The sequence below is a fragment of the Oreochromis aureus genome, linkage group 18 (genome assembly GCF_013358895.1).
Source record: "Oreochromis aureus strain Israel breed Guangdong linkage group 18, ZZ_aureus, whole genome shotgun sequence".
Classification (NCBI taxonomy): domain Eukaryota; kingdom Metazoa; phylum Chordata; class Actinopteri; order Cichliformes; family Cichlidae; genus Oreochromis; species Oreochromis aureus.
In genome coordinates this window covers 21,655,793-21,675,225 of record NC_052959.1, presented here as the reverse complement: position 1 = coordinate 21,675,225, position 19,433 = coordinate 21,655,793, and the positions used below count along the sequence as shown (strand labels likewise).

The 19,433-nt window shown below is 38.2% G+C and overlaps 2 protein-coding genes across 2 annotated transcripts; both read right to left on the bottom strand.

Moving 5' to 3' along the window:
- Positions 1–729: 729 nt before the first annotated feature.
- LOC116317812 (FK506-binding protein 1-like) lies at positions 730–4,397 on the bottom strand. Its single transcript, XM_031736688.2, has 4 exons — positions 4,255–4,397; positions 4,102–4,149; positions 3,404–3,516; positions 730–2,184 (listed from the first exon to the last, which is right to left on the bottom strand). The coding sequence occupies exons 1-4, from the start codon at positions 4,289–4,291 to the stop codon at positions 2,059–2,061; spliced, it is 324 nt and encodes a 107-aa protein (XP_031592548.2). The 5' UTR covers positions 4,292–4,397; the 3' UTR covers positions 730–2,058.
- A 1,625-nt stretch (positions 4,398–6,022) lies between these two features.
- On the bottom strand, positions 6,023–19,319 carry LOC116317811 (MAM and LDL-receptor class A domain-containing protein 1-like). Its single transcript, XM_031736687.2, has 24 exons — positions 19,199–19,319; positions 18,889–19,104; positions 18,668–18,787; positions 18,366–18,527; positions 18,186–18,277; positions 17,521–17,688; positions 17,040–17,237; positions 16,817–16,925; positions 14,463–14,585; positions 14,277–14,376; positions 13,932–14,091; positions 13,707–13,809; positions 13,417–13,560; positions 12,561–12,748; positions 11,999–12,164; positions 11,119–11,337; positions 10,838–11,016; positions 9,441–9,678; positions 8,399–8,558; positions 8,192–8,306; positions 7,095–7,212; positions 6,410–6,503; positions 6,236–6,311; positions 6,023–6,164 (listed from the first exon to the last, which is right to left on the bottom strand). Exons 1-24 carry the CDS (start codon positions 19,314–19,316, stop codon positions 6,063–6,065), a joined length of 3,468 nt encoding a protein of 1,155 aa, XP_031592547.2. The 5' UTR covers positions 19,317–19,319; the 3' UTR covers positions 6,023–6,062.
- Positions 19,320–19,433: the final 114 nt, after the last annotated feature.

The following is a 19,433-nucleotide window of genomic DNA, read 5'->3' as shown; positions in this document are numbered from 1 at the left end:
AATAATGGATACTATAGAGTTTGATTTAGTATAGGAAAATCATCTTATATTAAATGAGCTAATGCAGGCAAATTATTAAGTGGAAGTGTAACAGTCTAAAACTTCATCATCTGGATCATTAGCTGGAGAGCCCGTGACTGGCTGCAGAGGTGGGCTTTGTTAAATAGGCTTCATAAAAGCCCAAACACATATCGAATGACCGGGATTCTTTTAACAAAGATCGTTCCACTTGATGGATCCTTCTTACATAAAGTAATCTTGAGACATTCAGAGCCACCAGGTTGTACCCAAATATTTCTGTTTATTGCTTTACTCTGCTTTGTTTCTCCGGCATCTTGTGCATCACAGTAGAAGTGTAGCTATACTATATAACTATATTAAAGGCTATATATCTGTATATGTTTTTTGCTAAATTCTACTTTACAACTCAACAAATCAAGATCAGAATATACAATGAAAAAAAAGCACAGTGGCACATGAGATGATATACTCTAACACATGTACTTGAGTAAATTTAATTTTGCAATATATTCTTTATGCTATTTTACACAATGCTGTTTCATTATGAACTGATCTTTTCTATTAAGGATTTCAATTTTAACATACATTTAAGCAAGCAGAACAAAAACACATTTTTAGTCATTTAGAAATCTGCACCAATGCTTGGAAATAAAACAGTCTTCTAAACTAGACTTCCCAAAGAGACTTGTTGTAGCAATGAATGAGACATTTGTAGTTTACGCTTTTAATTCAAGAATGCAGTTTCCAAACATAAGACAAATTCCAATGGATGATACAGTGAAGAAAAAACCCCACTACCAGTAATGTGACTGTATTATGACAAAAGACAAGGACACTTTGTAACTTCAAAAGATACAGGAGGAAAGTTAAAGGAGAACAGGTTTCGTAAAATGTAACCAACAATATAAATGGCATGATTAGGTTTGAAACTGAACAGGTCACCATGCATTACTATTTCCAAACAAAGAAAGAGTTTCCCATTTTCTCAGTTGTTTAAGCTGTCAAATCAACGCTTTTATTGAAGGGATAAATCTACTCAGAAAAAAATATATTCACTAAAAGGTGTTATATGTGCATTTTTGACAGGGATTACCACACTACTTTAAAAACGCTTGAATAATATGAACATTTCCTAAAAAGGACTGATATCCAACATGTTTTGAAATGGTACTCGTCTTTTTTTTTGCGCTTTATCGTGTGCCCTTTGCGTTTAGTAATAGCTAAGATGCAGATAATTAACAGGTAACTTAAAAATTCAACAGGCAAGTGGCAGGAAAAAAATAGGCTAAATAAAGTTCACTTAGCAACCAAGACTGCATTAAATTGTCATGTTCAGGTTACCAACATAAACTGGCCAGATTCAGCAATCGTATCCTTTAATACTGATTTTTTTCATCCAATGCCACAGTTTAAGGTTTCATCTGAAACCTATTAAACAGGTTTTTTTTGGTAACGACTTTCTACATAAAGTGAGATGAGATCAATATTGCTCATATGCATTTGGTGAACATGAACCTACTGTTTAAAAGTCAGTAAACCCATTTACCAACACCTCTAGATCACTAATTACAGTTAGATTTTCAGTGCTGTTCTACAGCAGAATGAGAAAAAAAACCCAGAACCTATTGGTCAGTTCATTGGAGAGATTGAGTATGGTCAAAGAAAGAAACCACTGAAATAATTTTATTTAAAAATCACAAGATAAAGCACTCTTGATTCTGGACTTAAGCTGGGTTTTTCATATTTATTAAACAAAGAGAAGTATTATTGATGTCATCCGACTTCCAGTAAGAAAGCTACCAGTATTTCCCCAAATTGTTTTACTACTACTTGAAATTTTAGAGACTTTACAATCATCTCGCTACCCAATCTAAGACGCTTATTCGCCTGGTCTCATTTGTCTCAAGTACATCTTAAATTCTTTCTACAATAATTAATCAGTGTTTGTGAATGATAATGACAGCACCTTTGATCAAACTGTTAAATGTGGATGGAAAAGATGAGGAAAAAATGAACAGTAACACTCAATTTAAACCCTCAGCATTTCAGAAGCTCCACTTCAAAGATAAGAGTGGAATTTGCAGGGATGATGGGTGGATATCCTCTGCTGCCATATGCGTAGTCCGGAGAGCAGGTCAGCTTGGCCACCTGGCCCAGGCTCATCTGTGGAGGAGATGAAGACCAAGTTAGATAGGTGAGTGAAATGAACAAAGTCTACTTTTTTTTTTAAAGCCCTCCCAGTGATTGATACAGCTTTGAAGACGTGTTTTAAAAATAAGAAAACGGAGAAAAAAAAAGAAAAAGATAAAAGTCCAGCTGAGGCTGAGAACTCCTGGTTTTAATAATGAATGTCCTATTACTCAAGTGAATATAGTTCATTAGACGTTTCATGCGGCTTAGGAGACTGAAGCCATATAAGACAGCAACAAACAACAACTTAAACTAGGCCTAAAGGCACCAGATGAAAGCCGCCTTTATTTTCTGTTACTGTAGCGTGCAGCATGAACAGTTTCACTGTGTGTGCACCTGCTGCAGTTTGCATGACTGCTGATTGGTCTGCACTTCCAGTTTGCACTTGTGTTTTACTACTGTGCAGCAAGTAGTGGGCGAGTATTTGCGGAAAAGGCAGTGTCTTCCTTGCAAATTTCAGACAATAGCAGCAAGATGCTGGCAACCAAACCAATCGCAATGTGTTTTTTTCTGTGCAGAAAAATATGTTTGTATTTTGAAATATTTAAACCTATAGACCTCGTAACCACAGTAGTCTGTTTTGGCCTTTGTGTACTTCATTACTAAGTGAATAAGAAACATGAAATAAAAAGCAAAGAACAACCAATCCTAATTACGGTCTTCGACATACCGTTATGAAACAGTTTTACCTCATAATCTGACCAAGCAATGAAATCTCTGGTATTTTTGACATGCCATTACTTCATTAAAAAAATATAAATAAAACCCTCTTGAAATCAAAATAAGTATGCAAATATTAAATAAAAATCTATATGATAAAGCACAAGCTCTTAAAAAAACAAACAAACAAACAAACAAAAAAAACAGTACTTAAATAACAGAATTAAAATGGCTTGCTAGCAAACATCAGATAAAATGGCTCAGAGTGTAACATGAAGATAATGGATGGCCTGGTTTCTGCTCATATTTGCAGCCTCTGATAATTAAAGGCGGCAACACCTTAACAGATTCATTTGTGACTTAGAATAATCTTACACAAACACAAAAGTAAGCCACAGTGATATTTTTGTTTTGTTATTTTTCAGGGGAAAATTACTCGGGGCTATTTCAAATCCCAAAACGAAAACAACGAACGTATCTTCATGTGTTTAACATAACATTGATCAGTGTGCCCCTTCAAAGCGCCACTTACCTGAGCTACACCTTCATCCCAACCACGGATGACTTCACCTGCGCCCAGTTTGAACTGGAAGGGTGATCCTCGGTCCCTGGAGGAGTCGAACTTCTTGCCGTTTGTCAGGGTGCCTGTCAGACAGCAGCCCCAAATTAATAAAGTCAAAGCCTGATAGCCTCCGCGAAGCCAAACGGTAAAAATGTAAAGGTTCGAGTGGCTGTACTGTGGAATTCAAACGCAAGGTGTAAAAATGCACTGCTGAGAGCACACGGTGCTGCTTAGTTTCAGCAGGAATTGTTCGACATCTTGGGACACCGGAAGCTGCCGTCAGGATGCAGCTAGAATAGCTCACATTAGCACAAATACTTAGAATAAAGAGACACATGCTACCCTAGCGTTTCTCACATTTTATTTATTGTAGGTATTACGTGGCAATCTTAACGGTGGGCAAGAATACAGAGACGGTGTCTTTAGAGCCAGGCTATCCGCCCCCTCATTTCCAGGGGCTAAGCTATGCTACGCTAAACTAAGCTAAGCTAAGCGGTGCTAGCTATAGAATTAGCTTGCTGCCACCACCACCAATACTCTGATTTAACTCTCCGCAGGTACACCAAATGAGAAATTATGCTTATTATAACCCCAGCTTATACTAATACATATTTATTTTTTAAATCACGAAGTAAATGAATAAATGGTCAAAAAGAGGCGAGGCTTACCGACATAATGCACTGAAACCATCGATCCTTTCTGCGGAAAAGTCTTTCCTGAAGAAAGAAAACGAAGGTTGATATACATCCAAAGGCAAATGTAGTTTTAAAAGGATGGAATAATTGGGACTGAAGAGGGGAGGACAAAAAAAAAAGCTTTACCGTCTCCTGGTCTGAGGGTTTCGACGTCTACTCCCATTGTTCTTTCAGCACAGTTCTCCCTCTGTCTTCCTGGTACTCTCTGATTGTGAGCTCGTTCAATGAAGCCGTCGAGTATAACGTCCCACGTGGTTTGGTGGGCTAACAGCCGTAAAAAAAAAAAAAAAAAAGCGACTGTCTTCAACTGCTGCTCGATGTGTCTAGATGTCTGCCACGGTGGGACTAAATGAGGAGGTTGGTTAAGTGCCAATCTTTTGCTTTAAAACATGTAATTTAACGATCCCCCCCCTTGTGGGTTCGTCGAACGGACACAGGGGCGCAGTAGTGATGTTCTCAAACCCAAGCAGGGGCCCCATGAAGCTCCAGTTATCATTTTTATTAATTTATTTATTTTGAGTAATCAAATAAATTAATGAAAATAGGAAAAAAGGGGCCCTCGATGTTCTAGAACACACTTTTTTAAAATCTCTTGCACACACAGATTATTACGTTATGCAAACAGGTAATCTTAAAAGCAGGTGTTTCCAGGATTTTAAAAAACTGGGTAGTAAAGAATGTGTCTGCAGAACATCAGAGTACTTCAATCATCATCCTTGAAATTAAATATTTTTCTTTTTCTTTCTTTTTTTGTGGTAAAAGTATTTTACTTGACTTGGATAGGTTTCTGATTTTGGATAGGCAAATTTAAATTAGGATGGGCCGTGAAATAACAGAAGAAAATGTTTTTAATTTTAACTCTGTTGAACAACCTCTGGACCATGAAGTACAGTTATTGATCAGTGTGAAATGGATTGTTGTGATTGGTCACAATTAGCCTATGATAACCTATGATAACTTAATACATTGTACCTTTTAGATTTGTTTTTAGAAAAGAAAACAAATTAATTCTTTTTACATTTACTTATTTAATTTTTTTTGATAATTGAAAACAAAACCTAAGAAAATACTTCATATGGGCAATCAGGACAGACACAGTTGTTGAAGTGGGTGGGCTCAGGACCCAACATCATTGTTGAAAATATGCATCCTCCGTAAGGAAAACCTTTTAGAAGTAGCACTTCAAGTGTGTTTTGATGCTAATATAACCATAGATGCTAATATAACCATGGAATGGAGACCGCTGCACCAGTGTATATTAGACACTGTAGTAAACCTCAATAGCGTGGTCAGAAACTGAGCCACTACCCCGAATCTGTTGTGCAGATGAGTTATACAGTTTAGTTACTGCTTTTGGACATCATAAGATCCTTTGTAGAAAAAGTGCCCTCTATAACACTATGACAAGAAAATGTATTGTTTCGTAAAATAAGAAGACTATAAGTTTCGCAAGTATTTCCTTCATTGTATTTTTTACTGATTCACTTTGATTTCGTGTCGACCTGCTGCCAGCAGCTTTACTTCTTGCACCTGATAGCCATTTCCCCTATGACAGTCTTTTTTTTGTCACAAGTGGATGCTAAAGATGGGAAAATGGGTCAGAAAATTAAGAGTAATGCTTCATTTTTAATACAATGGCCGCCTTCTTCTAGTGTTGTTTTGTTTTTTTATTTAAGTAGTTTAAAAGGCAATAAAAGATATATATATAATAAGGTTATAAGGTTACGCCAACCTGCAGTATCTTCAGGGCCCACTAGGGGGATGCATCCTACACATAAGGAATTAATGATTACAGTATGTTCTCTCCTGAGAAAAGTCCCACATGCACATTCTAACATAATTTACTTGATTTCATGAAATTAACATCTATTCAATAAAAAGAAAATCATTTAGATTTTACTTATTTTATTTATTTTGACAGAAAAACATCTGGTCTAAGCATCAGTCGATGAAGTGGCGGCCTCCCTTGCTTGCGGCGATGGATCATAAATCTTGTTAAAGAAGGAGAAGTCAGATTCAGTGCTATGTTGCGTGCCCTGAAAAGAAACATATTTAAATAAATCTGATATAAAACCAGGTTTCCTGTTACCACATCATGGTTACTTACGTCTATTCTGCAGTCATACAGGTCAAACACTGAGTTCTGGTTAATCGCATCATCGTTCACAAATAACTGCTGATTCCTGACGACAAAGCGCAAATGTTACTGAACATCAAAAATGAGCATTCATCATTATTGTGCAGCTGATATTGAATCCCTAATCGCTGTTGTTAAATTTACATTTTATTATGATTTTGGTTCAGCATAACAAGGACGATGAAGATGATGATCCCAGCAAGAACAATTAGCCCAACTGCAAGGCCGACAATCATACCTGCACACGAAGAGAACCATGATGAATGCACATTCAAACAGATTATTGTTTTTCCAATATTTCACTTTCTGAAAGATGAAGCTGAGATTATTCAAAAATGTTCTTCTTATCAGTGAAGGCAGATAAAAGCACATAAATGAGCAGCACTGTGTAGTCATTGTTCAGTCAAATTCACACTGTCCTGTGGAGGTAAACAACCTAGACATATATAAATATCACATGTATCCATTTTCAGTATTTAGTCGTGTTTGATTTGTTTTAAAAATTAATTTCAAGCTGCCAAAATCAAATGATAAATATTCATGACCAATTTAAAGTATCTTGATTTGAACAAATGGGAGTAAACCTTACTTGGCAGTCTGTGTTATAAAGTGCAAAAGAAAAAAAAGAGACTGTGTCTGTCCCAAATATTAATGCAAGTAGGTGTTTTGCTATGGTGACTGGGGATAATATGTAAACCCACAAATAATTTGTCCATTTTTACACAAGAAAAGCATTATTCTACAGTACAAGAAATTATTTCCTTCTAGTTTTCTATGAAAAAAATAGTAACACGTATTTATGAAGTATCCTCCGGAGGCTTCCAGTTACCCTTATTATCAGAGTGATCAATGGGAGGCTCTGTGTAGCAGCTGCCTGGGACGATGGTGATGTCATCAAGAGCAACGTCCCCACCTGCGGTCCTGCCTCGCTGATACACAAACACAAACTGTGGCAAAGGAAAGAGAGAGAAGTTTAAAGGTTATATATATATCTAAAAAAAACATGAAGCAGACTGTAGCGAGGTAACGTAGCTGTCAAATATATACTGCTGCCCACCTCTCAGCTCACGCAGCTGTGTACAAATCACATAAGAAGAATAAAATTACTTCCATGCAAACACAAAATTATGATCCAGACTGGTTAAATTAAAGGGAATGAAGTGAATGAAGTCAGTGAGTCGTAGGTTTAAGAGAACTGCTGTAATGACAAACAATCTGTTATCTAAATGTAAATAAAGTCTTAAAGCCCATAAATACAAGTGCATTTACAGCACGTATGCCATCGCCTATAACTTCAAACGCTTGCTCCTGACATCTGTCACAATCCCCAGACAATGAAGGCTTTGATAAAAAGTGAAACACTCAGGCACAAATTATATAAATCCTCAGTAAACCCGTACAAATACATAATCTCTTAAGTGCTGCTGTTAGTTTAATATTTCAGTGTTTTGTTAATGCTGAGGTTCATGAAGTGTTGTCAGACCTTCTCTGCATAATTGACTTGCATTAACATTTTGTGTCTATGGACAATCTGACCATTGCATCAAAATCAGTTTACTAATTTTGATCATGCAAGATAAGCACAACATCCATAAGTGAAATTATCATTAAATATTATGAAGAACCAAGTGAGAAGAACTGTTATGCATCAAAGAGCAAAGTTAAAACACGAGGAACAATCAGGTCATGAAATGTTCATCGTCTGGTAACGGCAAAAGCAGTGCACACATCCACGTCGTGATGCTGAATGAGATGAAACTGAATAAGTCATAATTTTAAATATATACCATAAGAATATAATATTACAACTGTAAATGGTAAGTAATCTGTAATTTAATCTGCTGCAATATAAAAACAACATTTCATTTTTCACTTTTATATTTCATGTATTTCTCCACATGAAACTTATCACAAGCTCATTAATACCCAGAATGCTTCATCATGTGTGACAGACACATTCGCCATCTGCCACTTTTCTCCCTTGTTTCCTGTTTCAGTCCACTTCAATAGGCCCACTTCATCGCCACCAGCCTGCATTTTCCTGCAAGACAGGACGACATTATGTAATGCAGAAAATTTCATTAGTATAATAATATTGTTTAATATTGATGATCTTCAGACAGAAGTATTTACCAGTTATTTATATAGACACGGAGAGTCCCAACATGGTTTCCATACATGTGGTACCAGAATGTGAGACAGTGCCCTCGTGTGGAGGGCTGTAAAACATCACTGACCAGGAAGGATGAGTCTCCCCACTCACCCACAAAACTGTCCACGTAAACATAGTGACCTGATGGAAACACAGCAAGCACATTCAGATTAATAACAGCAGCCAGTGTCATAAAAAACAGTGTGATTTCAAACAAGCATGCATATCAAAAGAATGAACGACAAAAGAATTTCCCTCAGGATAAATAAAGTTCTTATCTTATCTTATCTTATCTTATCTTATCTTATCTTATCTTATCTTATCTTATCTTATCAGATGGTATACTTCCTTTAGGCCATAGTGTTGGAAAATGGTGGACTTGCTGACTACAAATCTGGTAAACTGATACCTTTTTTCCAATTGTACCTATAATAAGGTTTATGTATTTGTACCCAAACACAGTCTACCGATGACAAATTATTCTATATAATCAATTATGTCTCTATGCGGAACCTTATTGGTGAATAAAACTGCTACAATTAATATTTATATTCTATTTAGAATTAATCTAATTAATCTATTTATATATCTGGAGACTATCATAGACTCAGGCAACTAAGAACTCCTCCAGGTTCCTCCAGGAGCAGGGGAGACCCAAAAGAGACATAAAATAAAAGTGAATGTTGGACTCAAGAACATCAGGTTAATGCACACATTGAATAAATGTAGCTCTATATTTGCTGCTTGTGTAAAAAGTGACCTCTTGCTAACAGTTTTGTCATGTGGTTTACAGCTTACTTCTGCATTAGGCATTAAGCCAAGTGTTTCATGCATGAAAGTTCAAACAGTCAGTGCTCATTTGCTATTTCTCATGAGCCAATAATTGTAAAGTGCTTTATTCCCACAATGATTCTTTATGAATGCTGCTTGAGTCACTCGTGCTGTATAACTGAACTCGTGGCAATTGTGTTTTTTATGCATCTGTAAAGTCTACTTTATATCTCTATCCGGTATAGTTACTACCTTGTGTGGAATTAGTAGTGTGATCCACACTGGGTCCTGTATGTGGGTTTGGGGAACCACCACTGCCACGGAGCCACTCTCCCTGGTCGACTCCTTCACCCAGGTTGCTCCAGCTACACATCGTGTTCTCAAAGTCACAAAATCCACGAGGAGGACACTGATCATCAGTCAGCTGTACATCATCAATAGCCATGTCCCCCTCCTGTGTAGGGCCAACCTTCACACCTTCCACCACAATCTGAGACAAAAAGCACCGGATTTTAAAAAATCTTAGTGGAAGAGTTATTTTAGTGTTATTTTACATTTTTGTATCATTTGCGTGACACTGCACTGCTGTACACTCAAAGTACTGGTACCAATTAATGTGCCACAATTTTTGTCTGCCCAAGAAAATAAACTTTCACAGTAATATGTGCTTATGCAGTTTAATGTGGTCAGGTTTTGAAATATTGGTCTTCTGTTTTTTGTAAATTACTCTTCTTCACCACATTATTACCAGGAAACTGTACTTTTCTGGGAACAATTAGTGCATGTGTACAACTCAATTTTACAAGAAACAGTTTTTTTACTACACAACACAAAGATTAAATGAAAATATAACACCTCTTACATTATTTTGAATATTTACAGATGGTGTTTAAACACAGTCAAATTAAGCAGCGTATCAAAACAACATAAAGGAAATGGCTTACAAATATATACAGTGGTAGTAATGAAAAAAACACTCCCAGAGTTTACTTGCGTAACAATACCACAATGTAGTGGAAGTGAATGTACAGTGTCATCAAAAAAACAAGCAAAAAAAAAGAACAACCTCAGTAGCGAGTAATAATACTGATTATGGGGACATAATGATCCACGGCAGGGTTAAACCTGTATTTAAATGTGCTAATATTTTATAGCTACTGAATTAACAGACAAGCATTAAGTATGGTGTATATCAGGATAAGGTGGAGCTCATTTAAATATTTTTTACAGCATACTTTGAGCTGGTTATATTGACTTTTATATATATCCTGTGCAAACTTGATACTTTTTTAAATAATTCAGTTACTGAAGCTAAGTTGTTTTTACCAGTAAACAAAGCTGTTGAAAAAAATAAAGAATAAAAACAACTAAAATAAATATATTCCCAAAAATTTGAGTGTGAAAAATTAAAAATGTATTTAGACACTGTACTTTTACTTTGCTTAATTATTGTCTGTGCATCTATTTGTTCACACGTGTCATTCATGTAACTGTTTTTGTGCCTCTGATCAAGGCACTGGTTTACAGTTGGAGCGCTGCCCTCTGTTTCTGTATGTGTTGAATACACAAAACTAATTTTCTCACTGGACTAAATCAAGGACGACTTAAATTACTCTGTTCACTAGTTTGGATGGATCTTTGCGACTCACTCTGTAAGGATGAAGCTGAGGCAGAAGAGAAGCCTGAGCAAACCTCCACAGAAGGCCCTGGTCTCCTGTCTGAGAGAAAATCAGAGCTTCCTTCCCGTCTTCACTTTGCTGGTAAACATTTAACGTCCCCATTCCTTTGCCATACATGTGGTACCACAGCTGCACGCAAGATCCTTTGTCTGAAGGACAAAAAAACACATCTGAATCCTCTGAACTGTTTTGGCCCTGTTTGAACGCAGGCCCCCGTCTGCATTAAATAATAATACCGGTGAGTCTCTCACCTGCTGGGTACAGCGATGAAAACATTGCAGCTTTCTGGCCAGCTCGGTCAGTAGACGATGAAGGCAGGTAGAAGTAGTGACCTGTAGGTGTGCTGGTGGTGTGGTCGCTCTCTGGTCCTGTGTAAGGGTTGTGAGTATATCCCTGATGTCTGATCCACTCAGAATCACCGGCTGCTTGCTGCTGCCAGTTACAGCTCCCGTGCTCAAAGTCACACAAATCTGTACAACATTATTACATTTTAACTTAATCTGGGGACATTAGACATGATAGTTCTTGATTAATACTGGAATATCTGTTGCAGTTAATTACATTACTGTCTACTTGTAAGCTATATGTGCTCCCTGTGCATTGGATAAGACTACTTTCAGCTGCAGTTTCAGTGAGCTGCTTAACAATGATATGTTTTGGTCAGAGAGCTCCTGTTTGGAATCTAATAGAGCAAATGAATGCAATTAGAGTCTAAGCTTAAGTAAACATCTCTTTGGAGCCAAGGGGTGGATGTTGGGATGATGGAAGTTTGAAACATCAGAGAGAGATGCAGGGCATTAGCCGACAGAGGAAGAAATAGAAATTTGGCAGCTTCCTCACAAATTTGGGAGGGCTTGTTTTGGTATATGAGGAGAGGAGAGTGTGAGGCAGGGCAACTTGAAATGCCCACCTGAAGTACCTGGTATGTTTTTATACACTTATTGCATCATTTTTAAAACGAATACTTGCAAAATGACTATTACTCCCCCACTCAACATTTTACTTGATCTATACAGCTAGTATGCTGGAAAGGAAACATAATAATTACTCAAAATGTGTAGCAAAAATAGCAAATTACAGACATTAATGTGATTGCTTGGAATTTTTTTTAATCATTTTTAGCTCCATTACCAGAAACAGGACATCCTCCCAGACTCAAGGAGATGTCATCGATGGCTATGTCTCCAGCCTCTCCCCCCACTGCTGCCTCCAGAACAACCTGGTGGACTTTCTGCAGGATCACATGGCTCTGAACCTGCAGCCACTCATCTCCTTGGTTTCCTGATTTTTGCCACACCTACAGGAAAGACAGGATGCTGATTCACTCAATGAGGATGTGAGGAGGATTTTTGCAACACAGTGTTATGCACTGAAAGTGTGCATCTTGCATTCATTATGCCATGCATTAATGTGATTTTGCAATGAGCATTTCACAACAATGTGAAAAGTATAATAACACAGAGAAAAACACAGTGGAAACAGCCGCAAATATTTCTCAATCGGCCACACAGACGTTTTTTTTCCTTTTTTTCCTGCAGTAAAGGGAAGTAACGTGTCCAGACTAAAACGGAATGACTAACAATAAAAAAAAAAAAAACCCTAAGTGGCCTTCTTAAGGCTTCTGCCATCTTTTTTGGCGTTCACTGGATATAAAACAAATTGAGAAAATGACTAATTTCATGCATATTTTTACCAGGGTTTTCTCTAAGGGATCAGATGTTTGCAGGAACATTTTGAGGGAACCCACAGTGGTTCCAAACATGTGGTACCAAAATGACAAACAGTATCCTTTTTCACCAGCAGGTGGAAGCAGTGAAGACTTCAGCTGGGCTGAATCACCCTTGATGCTCGGTGAGGAACTCTCGATGTAAAGGTATTTCCCTGTGAAACAAAAACAAGACAACTTCAAGGTTTTAGTAAAAATAAATTTGCAACTTATGTCCTCAGCTTGCATATGTGGCATGTGAGGAGTGATGCTCCACTTTCACATTGTGTCATTTTAGAGTCATAAAAAGTTTAAAGAGAGAATTTTAGAAACCAAAATTGAGAAATGCTAAAGGTAAAAAGAAATAGACATTTTGTAAGACTATAATTTTATGTAAGCATGCCACTGCTTCAAGCAATACAATACTCTTTCTTTTTGGTTATATAGTCCCAAAAACCAAGCTAATGTTTATAATAGTTTATGAAAACTCCCCAGTTAATCAATTTCAAGCTTTAACTGTGGAATTAAGATGCACCGTCCTGCAGTTAGTCTTACTCTGACAGCCTGGATTTGTCTTCTATGTGCATTTTGCCATTTTGTGATTTTGTGATGGACATTACTCAGTCTACTTTCTGTCATGTTCACTCAGTTCTACTTGTCATAATGTCAACAGTCAATTTGCATTAATGGTTACAGTGGCTGCTGCTCAGCAAAGGTTACAAAGGCCAGCCTTAAAGGACACAAGGCAATTGGTAGTCCATAAATATATAACAATACCATATTGTGACTTGCTATTATTGTAAAAATGTTAGTGTAATGAAAATTTAGCATGAGGTAAAAGGACCTTTGCTGCTGGTGTGGTCTCCTGCAGGCCCGGTGTTAGAGGTTTGAGTAGGACCTGTCCCGCTAAGCCAGTCCAGCTGATCCTCAGCCCCCTGAACCCAAGCACACAGACCATCTTCAAAAGAACAGCCAAAGGACGCCAGAGCTGAGAAGGGAAGAAAAATAGAAATAACCCTGGAAGTCTGAACATGGCACAAAAATGGATATAAAATGATACATGCACCACACTCATTCCCCTACCTCTCATGTCATATATTCACTAACAGTCACTTTGAATTAACTTTTATGTACCTGGCGGTTGGTAGGATTTTTCACAGTTTAGAAAAGAGATATCATCCACAGCAACAACATGGTCTTGAGTAGCAGCTGCATTATTCACACCACTGAACAAAACCTGGGGACAAAAAATGGTCAGACACCTTTTAATGATTAGTATTTATTATTATATGAAACTCATTTGTTCTCATGACTTCCCGTGTACATTTTTCATTGTTGAGAGGAGGCAAAATCAAACACCTTATAAGGCTGCTGGTGCAGGCCAAGAGGCAGATGCTCCAGGCTCCAATGAGAGACGGTGCTGTGACTACGTGACCACAAGATTGCTTCACTCCCTCCAGCTTGCTGCATAAGCACTCTGAGTGACCCAGCACTCTCTGCACTGATGTGGAAGTGAAACCTGTGTGTAGGAAAGAAGGAAGGAAGAAGCAGAGAGAGCGTTGGATTGGGAAGACACTTACATGGTAGAAAGAGGGGAGGGGAGCTTTGAAGCATTGAGCAATTCATACACAGACATATCCATCGAATATATCCATCAAAATAAATAGATTTTACACGATCATTTGTCTGCGCATCACTGCTTACCGAATCTGGCAGTAGGGGGACGAAGGAGACAGTGAGGGACTCTCGAGTTGAGCTTCACTCTGTGTAGACCCCTTACTGAAATTAACTCTCATGTAGTAGCCTGAGAATAACAGACACCTGGTGATTAAACACGCTGTGAAGTGAAGCTATGACAATAACATCAATGAACTGCTCAATAACAGCCACCTGTGTCTGTAGTGTGATCAGTGGGTGGCTCAGTGTTGTTACTGGCTCGCTGCCTCTGCCACTTGCTCTGTCCATCGCTAACATCAGTCCATCGGCACTGATCATTCTCAAACGTGCACGGACCTGAAGGGTTCAAATCAGGATGTAACACTGCTGTAGAAATCACTCGCTCGAGAGAAGTAAACCACTTATAAAAGATTTTGTGTTGTATGCAGGTGCGTCAGTCAAAAGAATTTCTGCTGATAAAACAGTCACAATATTCATGGTGATCACGGCCAAAGAAAAAACAGGTGCTGGGCCCAAAAAAACAAGCCTCAAAAGAAAGAAGAGCATAACTGATCCAGTTTTCTCCTGTTCAAGGCACAAAAGAGGTAAAAAAAAGCTATCCAAACCTACCAGTCTCCCATATGTGAAAAGTAATCACCCCTTAAACCTGATAACTGTAGTCACCACCCTTGGCAGCGAAGGGTTTGTGATAACTGGCAATGAATCTTTCACATTGCTGTGGAGGAATATGAGCCACTCTTCTTTGTTTTAATTAAACCACATTGGAGGATTTTCTAGCACAAACAGCCCCTTTGGGGTTATGCCAAAGCACTGAAATTGTCATTAAGTGTTGCAAATCACAACACTGCATAACTGTGCAAGGAGTTAATTTTCTTCTTTCATTGGCGCTGAACTAGCACATGACCTGTTTGGGGATAAATGTGCAACTCACTTCTATGCAGAGTCCATCTGTGTGTGATTTATTGCTCTTATGAAAACTTTCCCAACTATTACAGTGCTTCTTTTTTACACAGCACGGCTTAAAAAATGAATATTTGGCATAAAAAAAGCCTGAGAATAAAACTATCTTTATACAGTGGATAAACACTGTAAGTAAGAGTGAAATTTCATAATACTGTTTGGTAATATTTACTGGAACATATTTACTTTGTCAAGAGGAGACAAAATGTAACTAGAAAAATTTGCATTTCCTGCGAAAATGCTGTGTGGATGCCTTAATGCTGAAGCTGTCTGCTGAAAAGCTGAAAAAGATGAAATGTTGCATGGTGGTGAAAAAAACATAGCCCTGAGCAGGATTCGAACCTGGCCCTCCTGGTCTCAAGGTAGCTACTCATCTCACTGAGCCAAAGTCACTCTCACAACAAAAAGGTGGAGAGACTGACAATTTTGCTGAAATGAGCAGAAGCGGCTGAGAATTGTGCTGATAAGAGGTGAAAAGGCTGAACACTTTGCAGAAAAGAGGTGAATGAGCAGAATTTCTGCTGAAAAGAGATAAAGAAGCAGAAAGTTCCACTGAAAAGAGATGAATCAGCAGAATTTCTCCTCAAAAGTTTTTTCTGAAAACAGCTGAGATTTGTGCTAATAAGAGGTGAAAAGGCTGAAAATTTTGCAGAAGAGGTGAATAAGCAGAATTTGAGCTGAAAAGAAGTGAAAATTCTGAAAATTCTGCTGAAAAGAGTTCAATCAGCAGAACTTCTGCTGAAAAGAGGTCAATGAGCAGAATTCTGCTGAAAAGAGGTTTTTGCTGAAAACAGCTGAAAAAGCTGGTATTTGTGCTGAAAAGGGGTGAAAAAACTGAAAATTCTGCTGAAAAGGGGTGAAAAAGCTGAAATTTGTGTTAAAAAGAGTTAAAAAAGTTTAACTGTTAACTGAAAGAAATTTTGCCATAAGCGGGATTTGAACCCCGGCCTCCCAGTCTGAGAACGGATGCTCATCTCACTGAGGTAAAACACAGGTCAACCCAGCAAGGAAAATCAGTGAGGCCATCTATAATATGGCAGAAATGGGCAAAAAATATTGCAAAAAAAAAATTCAATATCTCAGAAAGTATAGAAGTTATGAGCACCAAAAGTCATAGCCGGAAAGAGCAGAAAGAGCAGAATTTTTTAAGATTTGAATGGTGAAAATCGGATAAAAACTGTGGGAGTAGTTAAGTGCCGAAAAACATACGGAAGCAACTAGTAAATAGTGGAATAAAGAATAAAGAGAAACAGGAACTCAATAGTGTGGAAGCCCTTTTAGGGCATCCACACAATAACACTACTCATAATGAAATTCAGCAGCACCACAACATGCAGGCTTTAAAATGGGATGTATAAACCATTTTAACCATTGCAAAGGAGGATTTTTTTTTTTAAGGACTGGCAACATTAGCATTTAGAGGACTACAGAAGTGTATTTTATGGCAGCATCACTGTTTTAAATGTCCTTTCCAATTAGCCACATTCAGGAAAAACAGTGATTAAATGGCCTTTTTTCAATAGTTTTTTTGCCACGACTTTGATAATAACACTTTTGTTAAGACAAACTTCTTGCTAGAAACGCTGAATGCAATATGCCGCTCTCACCACAGCCAGCTTCGTCTTCCCCCTGCGGGCAGTCTGGATGATAATCACATTGCAAGGTAGCCAGAATACACACTTTTCCTGGTGACTGCCAGCAAAAAAACTCATTATCCTGCATCAAGAAAAAAAAGAGACAAATACCCACTGTGTATTTAGAGTTGTTTTTAATGGAATGATTTATGTTTAGTTTGCTATCACAGACATAAAGCCAAATTCTGCAGCTTACCTGACAGGGGTTTACTGGGGCAGTAGAGGTCAAGTGTGGAGAAGTGGGTGTGTTAGAGGTTGATGGTGGGGCAGAGGTGAACGACGGGTCAGGTAGCTCGCTGTTGTCGGGGTCAAATACACAATCCCTGGAGAAAGATACATCGTCCAGTGCAACCAGACCTCTGGGACCATCGCCGAGCTCATACCTAAAGACAATCTGAGGATAAAACAAAGATTACACTGTGGCCTTTTACCTATTATTCTGCTAGGGAGCAGCTCTGATACAATGCATAATTATACTGTACATATAAGAAGTATTCATTCATCTACAGATATTTTCATTTTTGTGCAAAGGCCTCCACAGTCTTCTTGGTCTTATAATTTCAATAATGTCTGTAAGCGTCAGGGATTTAAGCCTATTATTTAAGTTGATGTCTAACAGCATTTATACACATGAGGCAGTGGCTGCCATTTAATTAACTGCTTGTGTCCTCACTAACCTTGCTGCTGGTCGCAGAGGACAACGTAACCTCGGCTCTCTGCCAGCTGTAGCTTTGTGATGCTTCCCTGATCCATAAAACTCTGTCGTCACTACCGGACCGTAGAGTCCTGGACTGTGCAGTCAGTCGTCCTGAAGCATCATTCAGGCTGAAGTAGAAGAATCTCACCTGAAAAAAGTACGGGCTGATGACAGGATGATATTTGCTAAAGAAGTCTTGTAGACTCAGCAACCTGCAGGAGTAGTTAATATTTTACTGCAATTACTCGAGATAAGTATCAGAAAGGTAATAAAAATATGTGTAGATAAGCATTGTTATTACTGTAGTATAATTACAGAAGTGTTCAGCAGTTTTTATTTGTACTGTGCCCCATAAGTGCTTCAAATAGATGCTATTAAATACATCAAAGGTTATTATTATTATCTCCTGCAGTTTGTCAATCTGTCAAGATTTTGCCCCCATCAGCTATTACTATTATCTGCATTAATGAAACCACTGCAGCATATTAAAAGCTTATTAACTGTCTGCTTTTTCTCCCCATTTGACATTTTGGTGATTTTCTTTTAGCTTTTATGTAACTTTGTAACATGACTTGTCAGTACCCTAAAAAAACAAGGTTGTGTCTTTCTGTAAACAACACTTTCATTTACATACAGTAAACTCACAGTGCAATTAAAGCTGGGCAATAAAGTTTTGGACAGAATCTCTGATGTCTCGCCACTTGCAGTCAGGTGTGTTCCAGGTATAATGTAGTGACCTGTTTGGATAAGAGGGATTTAAACAATAAAAGAAATCACAGCATTACTGATGCAAAGGAAAGATAATTCAGTCTTTAACTCTCAGACCTGCATCAGAATTTTGTGTGTGGTCCCTGTGAGGCCCGTGGTGGGGCCAGGCGTCCTCTCCTTTGTGATCCGTCCACTCAGCTCCGGATGTATCCACATCACTCGCTGCCCAGGAACACAGACTGTGTTCAAAGCTGCATCGCTCCAACACACCTTGTACCTCTACGTGATTAGCAGATAAAGAAAGAAGAAGAAGAATTTAAAAAATAAATGTAACTAATACAGGGAAAAAAACGTTCTTAGGAAAACAAAATTCAGTGTACAAGTACAAAATCTTCCACTGAGCATTTTTCTTTTCTCACCACAGTTGTTTTCATCAGACCAGTCTCCACAATCATCGCTGAAGTCACACACATGGTTGGTGTCCACACACACGCTGTTGTTGCATGTGAACACACCCTCAGGACACTGAGGCTGTGGCTCTAATAATAATTTTTAAAAAGATAAAAAATAAAAGTGATTTTCAAAAGGGACAAAAAAATAAAGAGGACATCAGAGCGCACAGGTAGAGGAGGTAGCCTACCAGGCAGGCTGCAGTTGGTGAAGTCCACATCATCAATAGCGATGTATCTGGGCATATCGAAGGTCCTGGAGGCCTCAAACAGGATGGTGAAGTCCTGAGGTATTCTGCCAATCGTTACTTCACCGTGGTGCCATGAATCTCCATGGTTACCAGATAACCACCACAGCCTGGTGGTCCTGGATCCCTCCTTCAGTAGCACATTCAGCTCTTCTGCATCTGTTGATTGATTGTTGCAAAGGTTGGAATACATTTTTTTTAATTGTATTATTTATTTATTTATTTGCTGCAGACATACATCCTATAAACATACCCTCTCCATACATGTTGTAGAAGAAGTGTAGTATGCAGGTGGTGCTAGCCTGTTTCATGGAGGGACTCTGGAGGGTAGCAGGGCTCATTTGATCACCCCGGTTAGGTTCCACTGCCATGTACCAACCTGGACGCATCAGATCAGAACCTACTTAAAACTCTGCTGATTGTCTACACTTATCTCAGTGTGAAACTGCATAAATACAAGTGTTGTTAAGATTGTACAAATTGTACAA

Coding starts and splice junctions, on each gene's coding strand:
- LOC116317812 (XM_031736688.2), bottom strand. CDS start 4,291: ATGGGAGTAGACGTCGAAACCCTCAGACCAGGAGACG. Junction 4,150..4,254: donor AACCCTCAGACCAGGAGACG/GTAAAGCTTTTT, acceptor TTCTTTCTTCAG/GAAAGACTTTTCCGCAGAAA. Junction 2,185..3,403: donor GGGATGAAGGTGTAGCTCAG/GTAAGTGGCGCT, acceptor TCTCCTCCACAG/ATGAGCCTGGGCCAGGTGGC.
- LOC116317811 (XM_031736687.2), bottom strand. CDS start 19,316: ATGGCAGTGGAACCTAACCGGGGTGATCAAATGAGCCCTGCTACCCTC. Junction 6,504..7,094: donor TGATCACTCTGATAATAAGG/GTAACTGGAAGC, acceptor CTTCGTGTGCAG/GTATGATTGTCGGCCTTGCA. Junction 6,165..6,235: donor TGTATGACTGCAGAATAGAC/GTAAGTAACCAT, acceptor GTTTCTTTTCAG/GGCACGCAACATAGCACTGA.